Source organism: Dunckerocampus dactyliophorus, chromosome 17, assembly GCF_027744805.1.
Source record: "Dunckerocampus dactyliophorus isolate RoL2022-P2 chromosome 17, RoL_Ddac_1.1, whole genome shotgun sequence".
Classification (NCBI taxonomy): Eukaryota; Metazoa; Chordata; class Actinopteri; order Syngnathiformes; family Syngnathidae; genus Dunckerocampus; species Dunckerocampus dactyliophorus.
In genome coordinates, this window is record NC_072835.1 from 15,579,765 (window position 1) to 15,602,045 (window position 22,281).

Here is a 22,281-nt window from a genome sequence, read left to right on the forward strand (position 1 = left end):
CAATAATTGTTTTCTTACCTTGTTTTTAAAATGACCTTATTATAATGCCAAACCTATTGTGGCTGTAATGTATTAATATTGTAATCTCCCAGTTTCAGATTCTATTTATTGCACAAACCACATCAGTTTGCTGTTTTATTACAATTTTAGTTGATTTTTTACATCATTTTTCAGCACATTTTCAGTACATTTTCAACTGTGGTATATGATATTCTTCTATTCTTCTAATATTTTGAAATAAAGTAACAGTTTGTGACAAATTGTATTATTATTTATATTAAATATTGTTAAATAAAAAAATATACATAATTAGAAACCAACTTATTTTATATTGCAATAAAGCATAGTGGTGGGTGCAACAACAACATGAATAGAGCTACGCCTTGAAAAAGATGATTGACAGCTGGCAAAGATAAACAGTAATCAGTAATAGGAAATATGCACCTACTTGTTTTTAGCCCTTTTCTATTTTACTCTAGCCCCTCCTACTCCCCAAGCCACTTTGCTTTGATCCACTTGTGTATCTGTATTTTAAATGAGTCAATTACGTGGCATCCCGCAGTGAAAATGACGGATGTTTTACACTATTTCTCTCCACTGGGACACCGTGAGCTGCCCCTCCCCCGGCTGCAATAATCTCCCACCACTACTCCGTCCTTTCCCCCACCCCATCCCTCTCTCCTGGCCTCCACCTGTCCTGTTTGCCTCGTCCTCGCAACATCGCCCATTTCATCCCTTGCAACTGGGAGGAAATAATAGCTATAATGGTTGTGTTTGTGAGCTCTTTGCACGGCAGGCTGACAAAGATGTTTTTTGTCACCGCGCAACAGGCTACCAAAAACAAGATTAGGAGACGCAGATGAGACACTGTGTCCATCCAAACAAAATATAAAAAAGCACATCAGCAGAAAGAGCTGCAGTGACTTATTGTGAGGTGTTACCTCACAGCTTTGATATGTGGACAATCAAAACACTAAAGCAGCAGTCCCAAAAGACGGACACGTCTAGTTCTTATCCTAGCTAAGTGTCAGCAGGTCAACATTTATGATAGACAGACAACTATACAGTGAGATAAACAGATGGACAAGCGGTTGGAGAGACAAACAGACTAATGGACAAAAACAGACAGACAGACATAAGCAATGGCTGAATGGATGAAAAGACAGGCAAACAGACAAATGGATGGACAGATAGGGACAGAAATAGTTGGGTGAACGGATGGACAGGCAAATGGACAACAAACAAACAGACAGATAAATGGTCAAATGGATGGACAAACGGAGAGATGAGTGACGGACGGGCAGACGGATATTTGGATGGATAGATCGACACATGAAGGGACAGACAGGGAAAAAGCTAGATGGGCCAATGGAAGAACGGACAGACAAAGACATAAACAATTGGCAGACAGATAGATAAACAAATGGATAGACTAGCAAACAAATGGATGGACAGACAGTCAGATGGATGAACTGACAAAATGGGAGACAAGATGAAGAGAAAGACGGAGTAATGTACGGCTAGCTAGAAAGGGACACAGTTAAATGGGCGAATGGACCAACTGAAAGTCGGACGGACAGAAAGATGGACAAACAGCAGACAGATGAACACAGTCATGGAAAAAATTATTAGACCACTGTTGTTTCTTCAGATTCTTGTTCATTTTAATGCCTGATACAACTAAAGTACTTTGCTTGGACAGATATAACGACAACAAAAACAGCTCGTAAGAGTTACATTTTTTGGCAGTACAATGCTATACTGTAGCTATTCATGTAAGAACTTAAGTGATTTTGGTTATTATCAAGAAAACCATGGAAGTTGCTAGACATCAGCTCTTAAATTCAACTCTTATGAGCTATATTTGTTATCTTCATTATATTTGTCCAAACAAATGTACCTTGTGTTGTGCCAGGCATTAAAATGGATCAATAAACTGAAGAAACAAGGGTGGTCTAAATCTTTTTTCCATGACTGTAGACTGACACATTGATGGATGGACAGACAGACCGACAGCAGGGCGAATGGGCACATTTAAGAAAGAAAGGACGGAAAGACAGACTAAAGCCTAATGAACAGATAGACAAATTGGGAGACATACAGGAAGATGGATGGATGAATGAATGGAAGAACGGATGAACAGAACAACGGATAGGTGGACAGATAGATGGCTGGACAAACTGCATAAGTTCTGACCCAGTAAACTTCAGTGGCATCATAGAGGAGTGGTTAGCCTTGAATGGTGCAATGGCACAGGTCCAGCAGTTAAACACTGTGGACTAACAGCTTGTCAATGCTCAGCAGTGTCATGGAACAACCACCACTACCATCCATCATAACATGCAGCAAAACAAGCAAATAACCAGCGCCATTAAACATTTACATCATCATCAGAGACGCCCTCCTCCATTCTGCAGTGGATCGAAGAGCATAAAGGCTAACAGACAAACCCCAACAGTGGACCCCACTAACCCCCCGAGAGGGAAATACAAGGGGAAGAGGCAGGGGCAAATGAAGGAGATAAATCTATTGATTGGAGATCAACATGCTGCATTACTAGATGCTGCCCCCGGGGGTGTCTCGGGGGCTTGTAATGGGGAAGATGTATAGGGTGAGGCTTTGATTCCGAGATTGACTTCTTCTGTTTAGCTTTAAAGATGCTTTTTAAAGAGTTTATATCTGGCTTTGCTTTCAGGTGTGGTTGAAGTCAGCGAAAAAGACAAACAGGTTAGTTGAAAGGCAAGCTCAACTGGTTTAAACACCTGCTGAAGCAGCGTCACACATACACACTCCCTGGTTAGTCCTGACACAAAAAAAATATAGTAATATAGTCTAATATTATTTACTGAGCAAAATTAGCAAATAACAAACACCATTCTGCATCATAATTTAATGGTGTGGTGAATTTCTTTAAGCCTTTAACCCCTTTTTGTACTTTAACTTTGCGTTTGGCAAATGCCAAAGTAAAAACAGGAGAAGGGAAGAAGCCAGACAGCCATCAAGCAAAAACACCCTGACTCCGTCGTGCTGCAATGCCGCTATGTAATTTTTGTCTTTTGAAATGACGCATTAGTGACATCACCAACTAGTGACCTGGCATTCATATTACGGCGCCAATTTTGAACAACACAAAGGAAACTTTCCTGTTGTTTGGTCATTTAAACATATCTTAAAAGCTCCCCTATTATGCAAAAGTGACTTTTTCATGATGTACCAACAATAGTATGTGTCCTTAGAGACCGTTTACAGAGAGCAGCTTTGCAAATCTTAAAATAAAGCTCTGCCAACTATTTGTCAGTCAGCTACAGAGATGATAGCAGTGCATTTGATCATTTTGGTTTTCCTTCAGTTAATAGGCTAACATAGCATGACACTGCAGTTAAAATGTGAGAGTAATGTTATCACTTTAGCTCAAATAGCTATGCTTGCAATGCTAATGTTTGTGTGCGCCTACTCCTTAATGTTACGTTGTTGTGTGTAATATGTGGCATTCTTATGTTAGATAAGTGCAGAGTTACATTGTATATGTAAAGTGCACAATAGTGCTTCTTAGCATTATCAATTAATTACAAATTTTATTAGTATAATTACCTATTTTGTGGGCCCCCTTGCAGTCAAGGGATCTTGCAATTGTCCTGACTTTTCCCCTTTATACGGAACTCATCATGAATAAATAGAAAAATGTATAATTAATCCATGTGATTGGTATCGGCTGATTTCAGTGCTGGATGATCCCTATTGGAATCGGCAGCATAAAACCCTGATCGGAGCATCCCCGTCATCATTTATATGTATTTCTATGCATGTCAAACTATAATTGTAAAACTATGAAAATGTGTTTTGTGTTAACATTTTTGGCTTTCTGGAATGGATTAATTGGATTTACATTATTTCTTATGGGAAAAATGGACTCGGTTAACGTCCATTTCAGTAAGACTCGGATGTTCTGGACAGAATTAATGATGCTAACCAAGGTTCCAGGAGCAATCACAGCTATGTAACCTGATCTTGTGTTGAAAGTTTATTGATTCTTGTTAGCGCCTCCGAGCCTATATTGTCAATGATGGCGCTGCGCTTTGGCTACATCTTGTTGTAACAGGAGACAGCACAGTCTTCACACTCATTAACCTTTTTAGACGGGCAACACGGTGCAGCAGGCAAAATATTTCTATTTTTCCATCAATATTTCATCACTGGCTTAGGCCAAACAAAGCCAGGGGGTTTCTGACCGTAATGGCCCCATCTGTCTATAGATCTAAAGGACAGGAGCTGGCAATGGCTGTCCTTTGACACCAGAAAATAGGCTTCGACATCAATGGAGACCACTCGCGCGCGCGCACACACACACGCACTATTACAGACACACAGAGGACCCGTGGATGTTAGGGAGCCTGGAAGGCAAAGTGTATCCTGCTATGTTTCCTCACAGATGGTCTCTTGATGTTCTCGCAGGAAGATCAAGTTTCCAGAGTGACGGGAACATTGTCTGCTTGCTCTTAAGAGAACAACATTGGTGGGATTTGTAAGCCGCCAGAGACGCACACCATGAACAAATTATGACATTATGTATAAGAGGCTGCAAACGTTTCCTGCCCATCGGTTTTATTCATTATATATCTCATACCTCTCCAGTCTATGTCTAGTATAGTCTCACTGGAAACCCGTACAATCTAATTAGATCTAATACAAGAGCTGTATCAAAATAAAAATGCTTAATTTGGATAGAGCCTAGCAGAAAGGTACTGTATGTAACTCCAGTAAGTAAGTCATAATGGATCATGTTATAAATTATTTTGTGCAATTATTACAATTTTGAGAAAATACATGATAAAATACAGTCAAACCTGTCTTAGCTGCCACCTTTATAGAAGGGCCACCTGCCTATAGCGGCCACTGAAAAATCCCCCCGCAGCAAATTTACATGTTATAGACCCTGTGTATAGCAGTCACCTGTCCAACACGGCCAGCGGCCACCCATTTTGTCTCCCTTGGTCAATATCTGACCGCATATAGCGGCCAAATTACCGACTCAAGTAGAAGCTTCATGCACAAAAAAGTTTCGTTTTTCAATCAATGAAGCCGTCGTGTGTAGACTTTAATTACCGAGTCCTCGCTCAGTCACAATCATTCACAAGATCCACACAAACTGTCAGTTGTTCCACATAAAAAAGCAGTCTTCTTTTGAGCTTGCTATTTCCTGATCAAACATGTAACTTTAAGAGCATTTGCACCAAAACATTACCGCAAAGTAGGCTGGGAACAGGACGTGCTCGCAGCGACGCTACAATAAAAAAAAAACATACGCTAGCATGCATGCGGCAGTGGGAGCAAAACTGAGTTCGGTTGTACTTAATTGAAGTATTTTAGAATGTACTCACGTTATTTTTCATCAATCCTCATCCACAAATCCATCAAAGTTCTCATCTTCTGTATTCGACACAAAAAAAAGCCGTCTTCTTTTCCGTTCGCTACTAGTCTGTTAACTTGTCAGTGTTATTCAGCTCCGAAGCAAAGAAGGAAACTTCTCCTGTTGCTTCTGCCAACTTTATTTATTGAACGCGGCCACCAGAGAGCAGCTCAGAACACACACACACACACACACCCACCCACACACACACATCTCTCAGCATCGTCTCTCCTTCCTGCTTGCCCACAAGGCAAAGGTTAAACAAGCCCCACTACATAGCTGTCCCGGCAATGCCTGTAGGAAATGACACCGCTTATTTCCTGGTGTGCACTGGTCAATACTGTAATGCCGCTTGTTGTGGGGAAGGAGAGACTCACGTCGCCGATGCACTTTAATGGCTTTATTAACAGCGGAGAACACTGCAGGACTTTACATCCACGCCAACATAAACACACTTCCCAACTCTCTCGAAAGTCACAGCTAGCACTGAGCCTAGCTCTCCTGCTCGCGATGCCCATCGTCACTTCCCGTCACTTCCTGATGAACTAAAGCTGTAATGACACTCTGCCGTATAAAAAAGCTGGACGCCAACCTGTCTATAGCGGCCACTTTTGCAGTCTCCCTCTAGTAGCCGCTATAGACAAGTCTGACTGTATATATTATACTACGTGGATACATTACATATTGAAAATGTGATTCATCCATGACCATGACCTCGTGTTGCATCATTTTAATGCACGGCCCCATGTTGCAAGTATCTCTACACAATTCCTGGAAGCTGAAAACATGCACGACCAGCATACTCACCGAACATGGTTAAATGGGTAAATGGTCTTTCACTCGTATAGCGCTATTCCACCACCAAGGCACTCAACGCGCCTTGACACTTCTAGCACATTTACCTACTGATGACATAGCATCAGTATTTTGCCCAAGGACACTTCAACATAATCACAGGAGGACGGAGGATTGAACCTGCGACCTTCAGGTTGGGAGACGACCACTCCACCACCTGAGCCTTGCCGCCCCCTGGTGGTCACCCCAGATACCGACTGGTTTTCGGACTCCCCCGATACAATTAAACTGCACATTATGGAGTGGGCCTTTTATTGTGGCCAACCTAAAGCACACATGTCTAATCCGCATCTTGCTATGCCACATTTGGGAGCAAAAACAAAAGGGTTTCTATTTTTGTTGAGTGTATTATCCAATTATTAAATCAAATTAAGTGTTCTTAATGTGGTTCTACTTCCTTGTGGTGAGACGTTCAGGGTACATGACCAAATATGGCTCTAAGCTTTATAAAGAGAGCTGTTTCTAATATTTTGCCCATGCCATGTAGCTAAATAAGGAAACCAAAACATTAAAACAGCTCAATATGATGCAGTGGAGTCCAAACAATAAAGACAAAAGTAAACATGAATAAATGAATACACCTATCCGATATTATTTGTGCTAAGGCAGAATATTTTATATAGTTCTTGTATAGCTCTAGCAGAACTATTATATATAAATAGTATATACACCCTTCTAAATCCCTTCTTATGTTTTCGAAGTGACCTCATCATATAAGCCAGGACCATTAGCTTCCCACCCCACAAACCTCCAGGGACCGCTCCATTCATCCAGCAACCACATTGGACAAAATGTGCAATGTTTTGGATAGGTTAACTAACAGTAATTAAGAAAAATAGGACACGTGTCAGTTGAATGAAGAGTGACATTGCCTGATGCATATTGCAGGTGGAGTCCCTGGGCAAGGACGACAGACGACATGGACGTACTTTACAATGGCAGCACGGCCTGAGACATTCTGGGCTTGGGTTACACCAAAAGCACGGCAAGGGGGGGAGGAGGGCTGAGCCACGTCAGCCTCTAATTGGTGGTAATTAACCCCCCTGCCAGCGGTCATTGTTGGGGCCTCATTGTGTCTGAGAGGGAAAGGTCAGCGAGCATGAGGGCTTTCTCCACACACAGACAGGTAGATGAAGAGTGCAGATTGAATGACGGCAAAAGACAGGAGTGCATTCTTATGGGCTAGGTTTAGCTCACTGTTTTTTTAAGGGACAACATCATTAAATCTGATTTTCCTGCAAGGATTTGACGATTAGTCAAGCTGATCGATCACATGGTATTGAAAATTGCCTTTATTGGCCATCAGCAACATAAAAAATATGTTCTATTTAGTTTGCAGGTTGAATTACACCATACAATAAAAAAATGATATTTATCACCAACACACTCAACACACACGACCCTTTCTATTGTCACCATCTCATATTTTAAAAATCTTTGTTTGCGTTGGCAAAAAGCTTTATAATTCATGTTAGCGGTAGTAAATCACTGCTTATGCCCTGTTTATCATTAATTTTCCTAAACTTGATATATTTTTATATGTTTTGGTCCTGGGCAGAAACCCACTTAGTAATTTTGGGTTGATACTTGGAGAAATGAAAATAGGACCAGATGTTGCACCTTGAATCCAGGTGTGTCCCCCAACTACTCTAAACACCTGAGTGCACCCCACTTGCCAGCGGCATCCATCCAAAAGGTCACAGAGCCCTGCTGCTGAACAATGGATCCCCTTTGTAAGTTTGCTTTCGGGAGAGTGACAGGGACGAGTGGAGTCGAGAATGCCGCCGCTCTCCATTAAGAATCCGTGACGCCACCGCCAACTTTTCATGTTGCGCTATTGTTACACGTCTGTTCCCTTGAGAGGTGCTGCCGTGTGGGTAATGAGGGGTAATTGGTCCTGGGTCAAGGATGATTAATTCCCTTGGTCAGGTGTCAGCCTTTTTTGCTACCTGCTTGACTGTGCAGGTAGGAGGGAGGGGAAGGAGGATGGAATATGAGATGGTGTGGGTGAGGAGCCCAGTATGTTTTATTCTGGACGCAGAAATGATAAATGGGCTTTCACTCGTATGGCGCTTTTCTATCGTCCATCTTCTCAGAGCGCTTTGACACACTTACCTCATTCACGTACTGACCACGCAGCTTAGTATCTTGCTCTACGCTACTTCGACATGATCGCAAGGGGGACTGAGGATAAAACCAGGTAGGGAGACGACCACTGTACCACCTAAGCCATGCTGCCCCGAAGAGGGAATTTAGTATGAAAGAAACATGTACAGTACAAGACAGCAGCAGTCAATTCTGTATGATACATTTCTAGCACCCCCTATTCCTTCAAGATTGAGATTGATAGCTGTCCTCACCCGGCCCCCCTCCCTTCAGCATGACTGACTAATCTGAATACGGTCCCATTTTGGACACTGATTATCTTGCAACCTGTGTGTGCATGACAGTAAATGCAGGGGCTGGCTTGGTAATTGACCAAGCAAAGACTGAGACGCCTGCCGTGTAATTGAGCAGGAGCTGGAGGTAGGGGGTGGCGACGAGGGGCGGGACTGAGCTCTCGCGGCACTCAAAGAGTCCAAGGAGTCTTGATCGGCCATTAGACTTGACGGGGGGTCTCCAGACCTAGCGGGGGGTCGCCCTTTGCCCGCTGACTCCTACGTGAGGCCTGTACCGTTACGTCTAGCGTTTGAATGCAACGCTGACACCTATCATCCTCGTGGACTGAAATGTTCATGACGGGAATGACTCACATTAGCGCTAATGGAATTTTTTTGCGGTCCCACCTGGGAGAGACCCATAGGATAGGATAGCATCGGCGCAAAAGACAAAATAAGACATACAATAGCTCACACACGAGAGTGCAACTGTCACACGTCAGCAAACATTATATTATATCTTCACAAAGAACAACACTGTACCATAGAAATGAAACCTGCATAGAACTTAGAGTAGTCAGTATACAGCTAGGAAAGCAGTATAGATTTACTGTCAACACATAGGCATTGTTGTAAAATAGCTGCCAACACAGGTGCCCAAATCGTGGCTGATATTTAGCACTATCAATCTTCCTGGGAATGGAACTCCACAGTTTCCGGCAGCACTCATGCAGCCCCAGACCATGACGCAACCACCACCATGCTTGACTGGACGATAGAGACAATTATCTTGCTACTCACTTGTTACCAGCTTGTTGGACAAAAATGGATATACATGAAAGTGCACCTATTATGCTTTTCGTCTTTTCTGACCTAAAAATGTTGTTACAATATTCAAATTTTGTGTTAAATGATGCCAACAGGTCAGATAATGAGACAGAGATAATGAGACTGAAAGCAGTTTTGGATGGCTCTGCACGCTGTGTTTTACAGCGTTTTTTTCAACACAACCCAGACTTCCTTATATGGGTATGCCCAGGCAAAAGCTGTAGGCCTGCCCTCCCCCTGCTCTGCTTTGCTCTGCTCTGTTCACCGTGTTAGCACGTATGGCTCCCACGAAATGTTTGTTCGGGTGTGCCTAAAGAGGCAAGCATCAGGCAGTAGTGGCTGGAGTTGCTGATTCCCGGCCAGCAAGAGAAAAATATGCTCATCTGTGAACGGCACTTCACACGGGTCTGTTTTGTGAACATGCACCAATACGAAGCTGGACTGTCCGCCAAACTGTTGCTGAAGTCCGACGCCTTTCCAACGTTGCTTGGTCGTGTTTAAGAGTCAGAAGAGCAAGCTGTAAGTAACAATTTATCAGCGTCCTAACTGTGTTTATTTTGTGTAAGTAATCGGACAAAAGAGGTTGTTTGTGTAGCATTGTAGAGTGTGCATACAGCGAGCGGAGGGAGTTTGACCAATCACAGCGGAGTGGGCTCGGCGGGAGGGGGGGCGTACCTGGAGGAAGGCCGGGTGTGGAGGAAATTACACAGACTGTTTGGGCGGGAGGCAGGAAACCCAAGGAAACAGTGCAGGAAGGGGTGCAGCGTCTGGAAGATCTAGAAAGCTTTCTGTGCGGGTTATCGTGTGCAGCTGCTCTATAGGTGTCCAGAACTCAATACAAAGGCCCGAAAATTAGTATAATAGATCCCCTTTAATAGTAAATCTATACTGCTATACAAGCTGTACACTGGCTACTCTAAAGTACAGTATATCCAAGTTGACTTTCTAAAGTATTGTCCCTTAGAGAAAGATATACCAGCTCAAATATGAGGGTTGAAATGACTTTTGTGAGATACTAACAAATGTCTGAGTTCAATCAAACCCACAGCTAAAATGGCAACAAAATCGATCAGTTGCACAACATTTTGTCTTTAAAGTGGCTCAATCTCCTCCACAGCCCTGGGACCTCATGCTGAGCGTTCGTGTGACCTATCGGCTGATTGGACCCGTGTCATTCGAGCTCACAAATAGCTTTCATCACTTCTGCTCCAGTGGCTACAGTATGTAACCATCTACAGGTTCTAATAAACAGTACCGTATGTACAATATACACTCCCGATCAACATTTTAAGACCAGTTGAAAAATTGCAAGAATCTCCATTTTGCACTGTTGGATCTTAAGGAGCTTAAAAGAGCTTCAAAATGCAAAAAGAAGAAATGGGAGTAAACCATTTATTGTACACAACCATTTTTGGAATTTTGCCCAACACACATCTTTTCCATGAGTCTAGTAAGAATGTTGCTCCAGGTGGTGAAAATGGCTTCACCATCTTTGTCCAGTTTTGTAAACTTCCTTTGTGATCCATCCCCTAATGTTCTCAATTGGATTTAGATCAGAACATAGGATGGTCCAAAAGAGTGAAGCTACTCCATTGGAAGAAGTCCTTTGTCAGGCGGGCATTGTGAACTGCAGCGTTGTCCTGTTGAAAAAAACAGTCATTACCACACAGATGAGGACCTTCAGTCATGAGGGATGCCCCCTGCAACATCTGCACATAGTCACTTGCCGTTCATTGAAGGAAAAAGTACCCCAGACCATGATGGCGCCCTCTCCACTGTGCCGTGTGGAAAACATCTCAGGTGGGATCTCCTTGTCATGCCAGTAACATTGGAAGCCATCAGGACCGTCAGGGTTAGGTACATGTTTTCTCAGAGAATAAAACTTTCTTCCAATGTCCCATGTCTGGTGCTCTCGTGCAAATTCCAAACAGGCAATTTTGTGGCGAGGCCTTTGAAGACCTTTTTTGTTCTTAAAACCCTTCTCCCGCAGATGCCGTCTGAAGGTTATTGGACCGCGCTCGGCACCAGTAACAAACTCCGGGCCGAGGATCGTCCGGCTGAGAGCCAGTGATGTTTTTGGGTGTTTTTTTGTTCCATAACCCTCAGGATCTTTTAAGAACTTTAAAATGACTGCCTGACTGCGTCCAGCCTCAGCAGCAATGGCGCACTGCGAGAGGCCTTGCTTACGCAGCTCATCAATCCAACGGTGTTCAAAGAGAGAAAGCTTTTTGCATCAAGAGGTAATGACAGTGTGAATACCTGGCAGGAAATGACATTGAATCTACATTTTTGCCAAGACTTTGGCTTTCAAAGGCTGTCCTCTTAAAGTTTTGATCAGCTAATGAAGAGCCTATTTCACTTTACTGTAATGATTGTTAAAGTTGCTTACTCAAAAAAACATTTTGTCTCACTCCCATATTTTCTTTTGGAATTTTGAAGCTCTACCTCCTTATGATCTAACAGTGCAAAATGTAAATTCTTACAATTTTTCAACTGGTGTTTAAATTAAAATGACAGTTAAAATGCCAATGTAGCGCTTATTGTCTTTTATTTATCATTTCACCCATTGTTAAGATTCACCCATTATTAACAATGTCAGGCATAAGAGCAGTAGTTTGCCCTTTGGTGTAGGCTAGATCTCAACATATTACACAATAATAACAACATTGTCAATGTTTTGGAGAGATTACTTGTGGTTCAGTGGACTTGTAGCTCTTCACTGCTTGTTGTCGCCGAGACCCTGCAGACGCTGATGCTCCTGTAGCCTGTGGGCAACAGATACAGGGTCAAATGTACATATTTTTTACATATATATATTTATACATATATACATATATGTATATATACATATATATATATTCTATTTATATTTTTAGCTCAGGATTGACATTTCCATCAATGCAGCTGTGGGTCAGGTTGGCGGGGCGTTCACCTGACGGCGTTAATCCTGATGAATCCCGAGGCGTCGCACGGGTCGTAGTCTCCTTGCACATCCATGCTACAGCGAAAGACGACAACAAAAAAATGTTTGTTTGAAGAGCGGTAAACAGACGAGACGTGACGCCTCATTAACTGCTGGGATAACTGGATCATTGATCAAGTGTTCTTTGGAAATCATGTGGCTATTGATTCTTGACGCAATGCTCCGCTTTGGTGTTGTTTGTCCTCGATTAGTCGATATTGGAGACAATGTACAGATGCAGACAAAAGAAGCACATAAAGCTCTTCATAAAACAATTCCATGATATCAAGTCAGAGTTATGAGGCCCTAATTCTTCAGTACATCTGCGGCTTTCTAAAAAGACACTGAATCAATTCAACTTGTGTGCAGTGTAGTGTAGTGCGCAAGTCTATCGTCATGTCTCCTGAATGAACGCAGCACAAAAGAGTGTGTCTCCGCGCCCGTGTAATTACGGCAGTTTTCTACCTGCCGTGCTTAATACACTGCCTGGCGAAGTCCTCTCCTCAGTGCGACACCCAGTGTTCGCCTCTCGCTCTCATTCTTTGGAAGCACTTAGCCAAAGAGGAAATTGCCAACAAATGATAGGATAAACACTATAAAAAGAAAGTCTGACAACTAAATCATCAACTCTCAATACAAGGCTCCCTGCCTGGCACCTGAACGCCATTATGAGCGAGTGGCTTTAGAGAATATGGCAGCGTGTGTGCGCGCGCGTGTATTGCTCTTAGAAACCCTGCAGTTTAATTGAGAGGCGAGCCAGCAGACAGCGAGGAGGGTGACATTTCCTTCTCAAATGGGTGCGGTGACGGGCTGTGTTACCACTGTGTTAAATGATGCCGTTTACTGTTGCCCACTGAGAGACAGTGTGATGTCGGCGGGGGTTTGTTTGTGTGCGCGTGTGTGTAGTAGATCGTTGTGATACAATATGTGCTGCTTCCAGGTACATCATTCCCAAGCATATATAATGGGTATTCTGTAATAAGAAATGAATTAAAGTCTATATGTATATGCACATACCGGACACATTATTAGGTATACCTGCACACACGTTGAAAAGAAAATAATACTCAGTTTTGATACTGTCAGAAAGATATTAGCTCATCAATATGTTTATTATTGTGGTTGCAGTTTACAGGTTATACCTCATTGTAAAGGCCAACTGATGTTCTTGTACTGCGTCTCATTGGTGTGGTGTGCTGTTTACCACATTTAAAATCTGTATAACCAAAAATTTGAAATATTACCAGTGACGTGCGGTTGGTGGGGAAGGTGAGGCAGAGCATCAATTGTCATGATGCAAAAAACCCCCACTTAACATAAAATAAATATTAATATTTCTCAGTTGAGCTGTATTTTAAATGTATTTTCTAAGATTGCAATAATTTTTAACATTATCTTAAGTAAAAAAATAAAAAATAAAAAATCGAAATCGAAGATGTGTCCTCCGTGACCGTGGCTTCTCGGCTTCTGAGTGCAAACGCCTGCCAGTTTCTGTTTGCCAGCATGTTGCAGAAGCATTTATTATACAGTACACCATGACTTTCTACAGCCAGTGTAATGTCTTTAATGCTAGTGTGACATCATTATTCTTTCTAATAGGACAATAAAATACACAGAAATGTCATACGGGAGGCACTTGCAGTACCACTGCTGAAGGGGTCAAGCGTGCGTGAGCTGGAAGGTGCTTGTTTTGTCATTGCTGCCATCTGGTGAGGAAAACCCAGCGTTTTTTCCCCTAACTTTTTTAAAATTCACAAACAGCAGTGCCGGCTAGAGCTAGATTTACAAACAAGTCAAATGCAAGACATTTTTATGCTGTGCTGAATGAATGAATTTGACTGCCAAGATGGAGGATTATATACACTCAACCTCACCAGGAAGTGATCATACTTTTACAACTAAGTATCAGAACTTTTCCTGGAGAAGAATAGGGTGCATGTATTTCATATACAGATAAAAGGTAAGAACACAATTTTTTTTTCCAGTTAATAAATGGGATTAAAAGCATCTGAAAACAATTTGAAAACATTTTTTGCACCAAAGTGAATTATTCTCTTCTTTTTGATTATCCTCTTAATGAGCAAACTAAATTAATATTAAAAAAACTCCAAGAGTCAGTGCCTCAGTAGCCTTTAACCTCACTGCACCTCACTGAATATTACTAATATTGCTTATCCGGATGCCAGTTAGCTGCTAAACTTGGCACCAGGTACTCTCGGTGAGGTCGTAACATCAATAATAAAAATACAATATTACAGTGGTACCTTGAGCATTAATAAATTATAGTACAACCAATGTAGATATTATCAGATTAACTTAAAACTCATCAAATCAAAGTACATATTGGGTAAGTCTTATAAATACACAAATAATACATAAATACATAAATAATGGCAGGAGGTAATGTCACAAAAACCTTTTTGCCAAAGCGGGAGACCACAAGGTGTTGTACTCGGCCCATGTGTATTTAGAATAAAAAAAAATAAGACTCCTAACACGATCCCCTTTAAATTGTATATTTCAACTCAAGCCATCTATATATTACGATACAAGAAATGTGGGTGGGTGTACCAACCCATAGTTCTGCAGTCACCATTAGTAAAGCATTATTGCAGCCAATCAAAACTAAGAACATTATCAATCAGTGGATCTCACTGGGTGCCTTTGTCAAGTTCTTCTTTATGTTTGGGACATTTGTAGCAGTGAGATCTTTTGTGGAGACCCTCTGTGCCCATCTGTTAGTGGGCCTCAGGACTACGTTGGGATGGTGAAACACAACACCTCAGTCGAACCAGTGAGGCTCAACAAGGGAGCAACATTAAGGCTAACTATGTTATTAGCAGAAAAATTGCAAAAAGCGGCATAGTGAAAAGCTTTCAAACATTGCAAGCTTATCTCTTGTTTCACTTGTACTTTACTTGTTTTGTTATTTTCATGTTTCAGAACAATTAACTTCTTTTTCACGTGTGACTGGTAAGAATGAAAAAAATTAGATGCAACATAAATCACCTTCACATTCACTTATTTGTCATTAAAGTTAATACTTTTTTTTACACTTGTATGGCCTTTAAAATTGCTTTTTGAAACATTACCTGTACAGTTAATAATGGTTTTGATGGTGACGGCTTGACCCCGGAACTGACTATTTCCATTTCTATTCGTACCTATGGGAAAAAACTGAAGACTCTGAACAAAACTGAGGTCAACCAGTGTCCCTGAATTGATTTAGTTTGATCTTTGAGGCTCCACTGCATTATACTGTACAGCGCTTTTTTCTTCTTCAGAACAAAATACACTTTCTGCAGTGCAAGAACCTAAATGTCAATCCACTTGAGGCGTGTTTCTTTGCATCGCTCTCTCTGACCTGCTTAACAAGCATGACACTTTGGTACTTTCCTATTTAAAACCAGCTCTCTCTCCTCTGGCTCAAAACGCTATTAGCGCCCTCACTCTAGGGTACAAGTGGAGTGTGTGTGACTCAAGTGGGGATGGAGAGGCATATGGAGGGGTTTTTACTTTGGTCAGTGCTGAGCCTGCCCACGGGGCATCAGGGGTCACCCTACTGAACAAACCCACTGTTAGCGTGGCTAAGAGGCCACGGGGGTGCGGCAGAGGGGAGGGCTAGAGGTCGAGGGCCGCCCTCCAGGAACTGAGCTCGACACTTCTCTGATGTCTTTGTGCAAGCGGGGACTGTATAGCATGTTGATGGAGGTTGTAAAGAGAACTCGGGCAACCTGACCTGACAACGGGTGGGCTGGTGAATGTGTGGGAAGGCGGCACTGTGCCCGAAATCGGACGAACACCCCCCCCCGCACATCTGTCAACTTGTGAACAAGCACTGACAGACAAACAGCCACTTCTGTTTTAAACACACACTTTACCCCCTTCTATGCTCACCTGACCAGCTCCTCGTTATACAGCGACTTGGGTGACTCTCGTCCCAGGATGTAGACCTGACCCTTGAAGACAGAGAGCTGCACTTTGCCCTCAATGTTCTCCTGGGACTTGGCTATGCAGTGTCGCACATAACCAAACTCTGGACTGTACCAGAAACCTGAAGAAAAGAGGGGACACAGAAAACATGTAACAATTTCCGCATATAGTGACTAGGCTTGGTTAGTTACTTAACTGCAATGAATACCACGCATTTATCAGAAGTGAGGCCTTTATTTGTATAAATTTATTTTCAAATAATACTGCAAAATAGATTTTTGGTGCATTTTATACACATTTAATGCTGCATAACTTAATGAATATATAATATATGTGTCAGAACGACGATAACATAAATACAGCATGTAGCAGCATTTTTTTCCACAATCGTTGACTAATAATATTCAATACTGAAATGTTTTGCAGCTTTTGCTCCGAAAGCAGTGCATGCGCTTTAAACTGCACCATAAACCATCAGCATTACAGATGCCATGCCTGCTCCATAGGCTTTTTGCATCGTGCTATCAGTCATAGTTATGGTCATTACCTGGGTCTGCTTTCCTGAGGGGCATCTATTTGAGTTGATATTTATTCATATTCTCTTGAAACGCCATGATAAGATTCAGCTTTAGATTAGATTGTACTTTATTCATCTCACAATGGGGACATTTACAGACACCGTGTCATCTCTAGGTTAATACCCGTTACCTACTCTCTTCACCTGAGGGCCGTGGATTTGACGTGCGGGGTGTATTTAATGCCACCATAAACGTCAGCTTTACAGATGCCATGTAAAACTGGCGTGTGTTGTGGTAAAGACAAGAAACACATGCTACTATTAGTCATAGTAAAAGGGACTTTCTTTTCCTTTTCCATGAGTTTCCATACATAGGAAACAGAATCATTCACGGACGACCGTTTTTATTTATATAATGTGCTCTATATCAGTGGTTCTCAAACTTTTCACAATCGCATACCCCTTCAGACATCTGACCGGAAGTCATGTACTCATGTACTCCTTACGCCTGCACACTTACAAAAAAAACCCCAACATAATAAAACATTTTGATGTATTATTAAATATATTATACATTATGGCATTATGGGCCGCACGGTGGTCCAGTGGTTAGCATGTTGGCCACACAGTCAGGAGATCGGGAAGATCTGCGTTCGAATCTCTGCTTGGGCATCTCTGTGTGGAGTTTGCATGTTTGCATCTCCCCGTGCGTGTGTGGGTTTTCTCCGGGTACTCCGGTTTCCTCCCACATTCCAAAAACATGCACGTTAGGTTAATTGGCGACTCTAAATCATCCACAGGTGTGATCCTGCGATTGCCTGGCAACCAGTCCGCCTCTCGCCCAAAGTCAGCTGGGATAGGCTCCAGCATACCCCCGCGACCGTAATTCGGATAAGCGGCATAGAAAATGGATGGAAGGAGCGAGTAATTTTGGACCCCCTGTCCATGTCGGAGAGACAGATGGAGGAGTCTCGTGTCTGCATTTGTTTGAAGGTCCCGCACCACTCAGCAGGGGTCCTTCTCTGATCAGCACCTGACCTCCACCTCATCGTCTGTCCAAAGACCGAATCCTCCCCTCTAAAAACCCACTTGATTAAAGCCATTAGTCCATTTTTGTTCACCATATAACAATACTATGATGTCTGGAGGGGCATTTGACATGATACACTACATTTATTCATATTTATTTATCCATATTGGGTCCATCTCTCAGCCGTCCAAATGAACCCTCAACTTCTTTGTTTTAAAGGACAAGGATACAAAGTCTCTGGAGGAGAGTAAATATTGCAGTAATGGAAAACAGACGCGGGACAGGTGGGTTGTTAAAATGAGACACACACAGGTCTTCTATGTGGTGAGTTATTAATGTTTAAATCCAGTGGGTTTAATCTCTGGCCTGCTTCTGAAGGTAACACCTTAATGAGTGTGTGTGTGTGTGTTTGCTTCCTGTCTCTAGAGGGTATAACTGAAATGGCCGAGTAGTCAAGTCTCTAATGGCGCTGATCCTATTATGTGGATGAAGGTGCAGAGGAGACTGGAGACGGCGCGGAAGGGAGGATTAAGACACCTGAGCCACACGCACGCACACACATAGAGCTAGATAGATGGATAGGATGGCTAGAAATAAATATGATTTCACATTTGAGTGACTTACCATTGTAGACCAGTTCGGAAAACTTGATGCCGAGCCCTTGCTTGATTCTCCGCACCTCTTTGTCCATTGTAAAGGTCTCCATGTCGATATGGGCCTTCAATAGGATTGTGCCCCCCGGGGTTTCATATATCCCTGGCAAACATATATAATGCAGTTATAGTACAAATATAATTCTAAGAGACTAAAATTCTAATATTATGAGGAAAAAGGCACATTTTGAGAGAATATGTTTTGTAATTTTAATCAGTAACTGTCCACATTTCCAAAGTTTTTTCACTTCATGTTATGCTCTTTGAAGTCACAAAATGATGACTTCATTCTATCAACAGATATTTTGTTTAATATATTTGAGATAGTCATATTTCAACTTATTTTATTTTATGATTTTTCTCATATTAAAATGGTATTCATGTACAATTGGAAAATGTTCTTTAATGTTATTCTTGTGCTATTACGATGTTACTAAAGTAAAACGACTTCATTGGAAATAATTCGATATTGTTTATTGTAACATTACTATTTGCGTTATGCCATCTTTCATTATGACATCTTTCTTGTAATACAAATAGTGTGGCCGGCCCCGGTGAATTGTCAGGGGGGTGTCGTGAGAGGCAGGGAGGACTTTCAATAGTAGTGCAGACCTGCCAACATGTATGAATTTGTACTACTCAGCATGCAGTTTGAGTCTTGAATACGCTTGTATGCTTCACTGCTCTCCATTTTGTTGCATTTTCCTGGTTTCAGTTTTGAGTTCAGTCTGTACAGAACAGATAAATAAATAGATATCAGTTTCTCAGTAGTATCTAGAAAACATTTCTGTCCCCCAGTGTGGGCATGACAGAAAATAATTGAGAACCACTGTAATACAGTGTTCCCTCGTTCATCGCGAGAGACAGGTTGCCCACAATAGCCCGCAAAAAGTGAAATCTGCGAAGTACAGTAGGAGTCATTTTTTAACAATTATGATGTTTTAAGGCTCGCTATACACTTTATACACTTTTCTCAGACAGTCAAGAACATTTTCTCACATTTGTCTCTTGTTTTAACACTCTCAAAAAAGTTTTGAATTTTAATGATCAACCTTAATGATCAACACAAGAAATTATTAAGTCACTCACGCATATTTCACTCGCGTGACTTTGCCTTTTCGTCCTGTTCCTCTGTACTGTAGCGTTTATGTATCCTCGTTAAAACATATTGCTGCAGACGAACCAAAGATTAATTTACAAGCTAGCAAGCTATTCAGGTCCAATTCCCCCCACAATTTTGAATATAAATTAACATATGATATATGATAATATTTAGATTTTATTGATGTTTTTCTTGTAATATACAATTATATTCAGGGAAAATACCCTCCAAAATGTTGGAATATTAAAATATTCAAGTTTACTTCTTGCAATAACTTGTTGTAATACCACGACTCACTATTGTGTGTTGTGTCACTGTTGAACACAACACACCGGCTTCTCTCAATTACAATACAGCATCTCTATGAGTCATGTGACAGACAGGCCTCCGCACTTAAATATGGGCGAGTGTGTCCAGGCTAAATGACAGGGTAGGAGGCCCCTGCCAGCCAGCAGCATGGACCAGGGCTCTGTCTATACCCTGCAATTTACCCCCCTCTGGTCAGGGAGGGGCTGGGAAAAATGAAGTGGGTGACAGGAGAAATGAAGCTGTCACTCAAATGTCAGCTCCATCAAAAGGTAGGGAGGCTGGAGAAAAATGGCTGAAATGTTGTGTACGTTTCTCCCGGCTGGTCCAAAACTACTGCTATGCTATTTAATCTCTCTCAGTCAATCTGCACGAGTGCAAATCCTCCAGCGCTGACCTGAAAACGGAGAAGCACTTACTGCGTGCTGGCGGCCAGAAACGGAGCTTAGCCCTTGCTGCTAATTGTCCAAAGCCTCAAACGGTCGCTACCTGAGCTTTGACGGCTCGTGGCTTTTTTTTTTTTTTTTGATGACCCAAAAGGCCGCAGGGGGCACGTAGGAACATTTCTGCTGGTTGGCCTCTATCAGATAAATAAGTTAAAACCATGCCCCACTGGCAACTACTTTTAAATGGCTTAACAGTGGAGGGAGGACAATGGGAAGCTATCTTGGTAAGCTCCATTGGCGGCAGTTTAGTGAAGCTTAAGGAGAAAACACCTCCAGTGCTTTTTTTTTTTTTTTTTAGCTTTTAATCTTTATAAAGTGACTACAGGTATGCTAACCTGAAGGGGGACTATTTACCAACCATCTAAGACCACCGAAACCCACAGCAAACCTGTTTAGCCACTATACAGTGGATCCCCGCATGGTTGCAATACAGGATTGCTGTAAACACATCTCATTCACACTAAGTCAATAACAGTTTGTAAATGTGTGATAACAAAGCATAAAAAATGTACAACATACATATAAAAAATGGACCGCATACATATACCATGCAACGAGTATAACTCAGCAGCCCGGGGAGCAGCGTACATCGCTAGCTGCTTTAGAGTGAGATGGAGGCGGCGCCACAGCAGAGGGAAGCGTGGTTGTAATGCTAGCCTGACAACCAGGCCAAAAGCTAGACCGTGCCTCCGATTCCATCTGTTCTTTCAATCACCTTTTACGCTTTTTCACCTATATCACAAAGCGCATGAGAACGCATTTTTTTCTTGAAATATATATAAGGTCTTAGCATATCTACTACGTTGGTTGACACAATATCAAAGTGGCCCTTGCATCCTTTCATTTTTCAGTATGTGGTATACAGTATACTGGTATACAGTGGTGTGAAAAAGTGTTTTCCCCTTTCCCGATTTCTTTTTTTTTTTGTTGTTGCATGTTTGTCACACTTAAATGTTTCAGATCAATGACAACACAACTGAACACAAAATGCAGCAAACCTGTTTAGCCACTATACAGTGGATCCCTGCACGGAGAAAAAAAATCCAAACCTACATGGCCCTGTGTGGAAAAAGTGATTTGCCTCCCCCCCTTAAAACATGACTTAACTGAGAGTAATTGAGCTCTATCAGTCTGGGAAAGTTATAAAGCCATTTTTAAACCTTTGGAACTCCAGTGAACCACAGTGAGAGCCATTATCCACAAATGGCGAAAACATGGAATAGCGCCGGCCAACCAGGAGATGCCAAACCACCAACCAAAATGGTAATGGTTTAATTTATTTCAACATGCATCCAAGGAACTGCAGGCCTCCATGACTCCACCATAAGAAAGACACTGGGCAAAAACGGCCTGCAAGGAGTTCCAAGACAAAAATCACTGCTGAACAAAAAAATTAAGGCTTGTCTCAATTTTGCTAGAAAACATCTTGTTGATCCCCAAGACCTTTGGGAAAATAGTCTTGACCAAATGCTTTTGTCTGACGAGAAAAAAGTTGAACTTTTTGGAAGGTGTGTGTCCCATTACACCTGGCGTAAAAGTAACGCCGCATTTCAGAAAAAGAGCATCATACCAACAGTAAAATATGGTGGTGGTAGTGTGATGGTCTGGGGCTGTTTTACTGCTTCAGGACCTGGAAGACTTGCTGTGATAAATGGAACCATGAATTCTGCTGTCTGCCAAAACATCCTGAAGGAGAATGTCCGGCCATCTGTTGGTGACCTCAAGCTGAAACCAACTTGGGTTCTGCAGCAGGACAATGATCCAAAACACACCAGCAAGTCCACCTCTGAATGGCTGAAGAAAAACAAAATGAAGACTTTGGAGTGGCCTAGTCAAAGTCCTGACCTGAATCCTATTGAGATGC

At 42.0% G+C, this 22,281-nt stretch overlaps 1 protein-coding gene across 3 annotated transcripts in view; it reads right to left on the bottom strand.

The window, feature by feature from the left end:
* Positions 1-684: 684 nt before the first annotated feature.
* Positions 685-22,281, bottom strand: part of ass1 (argininosuccinate synthase 1) — a 40,673-nt gene continuing 19,076 nt past the window's right edge. Inside the window, exons 12-16 of one of the 3 annotated variants that reach the window (XM_054756816.1) lie at positions 18,535-18,666; positions 16,328-16,484; positions 12,401-12,466; positions 12,159-12,233; positions 685-11,108 (exon numbers count right to left, since the gene is read on the bottom strand). In XM_054756816.1, coding sequence (XP_054612791.1) covers positions 12,185-12,233; positions 12,401-12,466; positions 16,328-16,484; positions 18,535-18,666 — 404 coding nt within the window. In that variant the 3' untranslated portion in view covers positions 685-11,108; positions 12,159-12,184. The other 2 variants (XM_054756817.1, XM_054756815.1) reach the window with 2 other exon arrangements.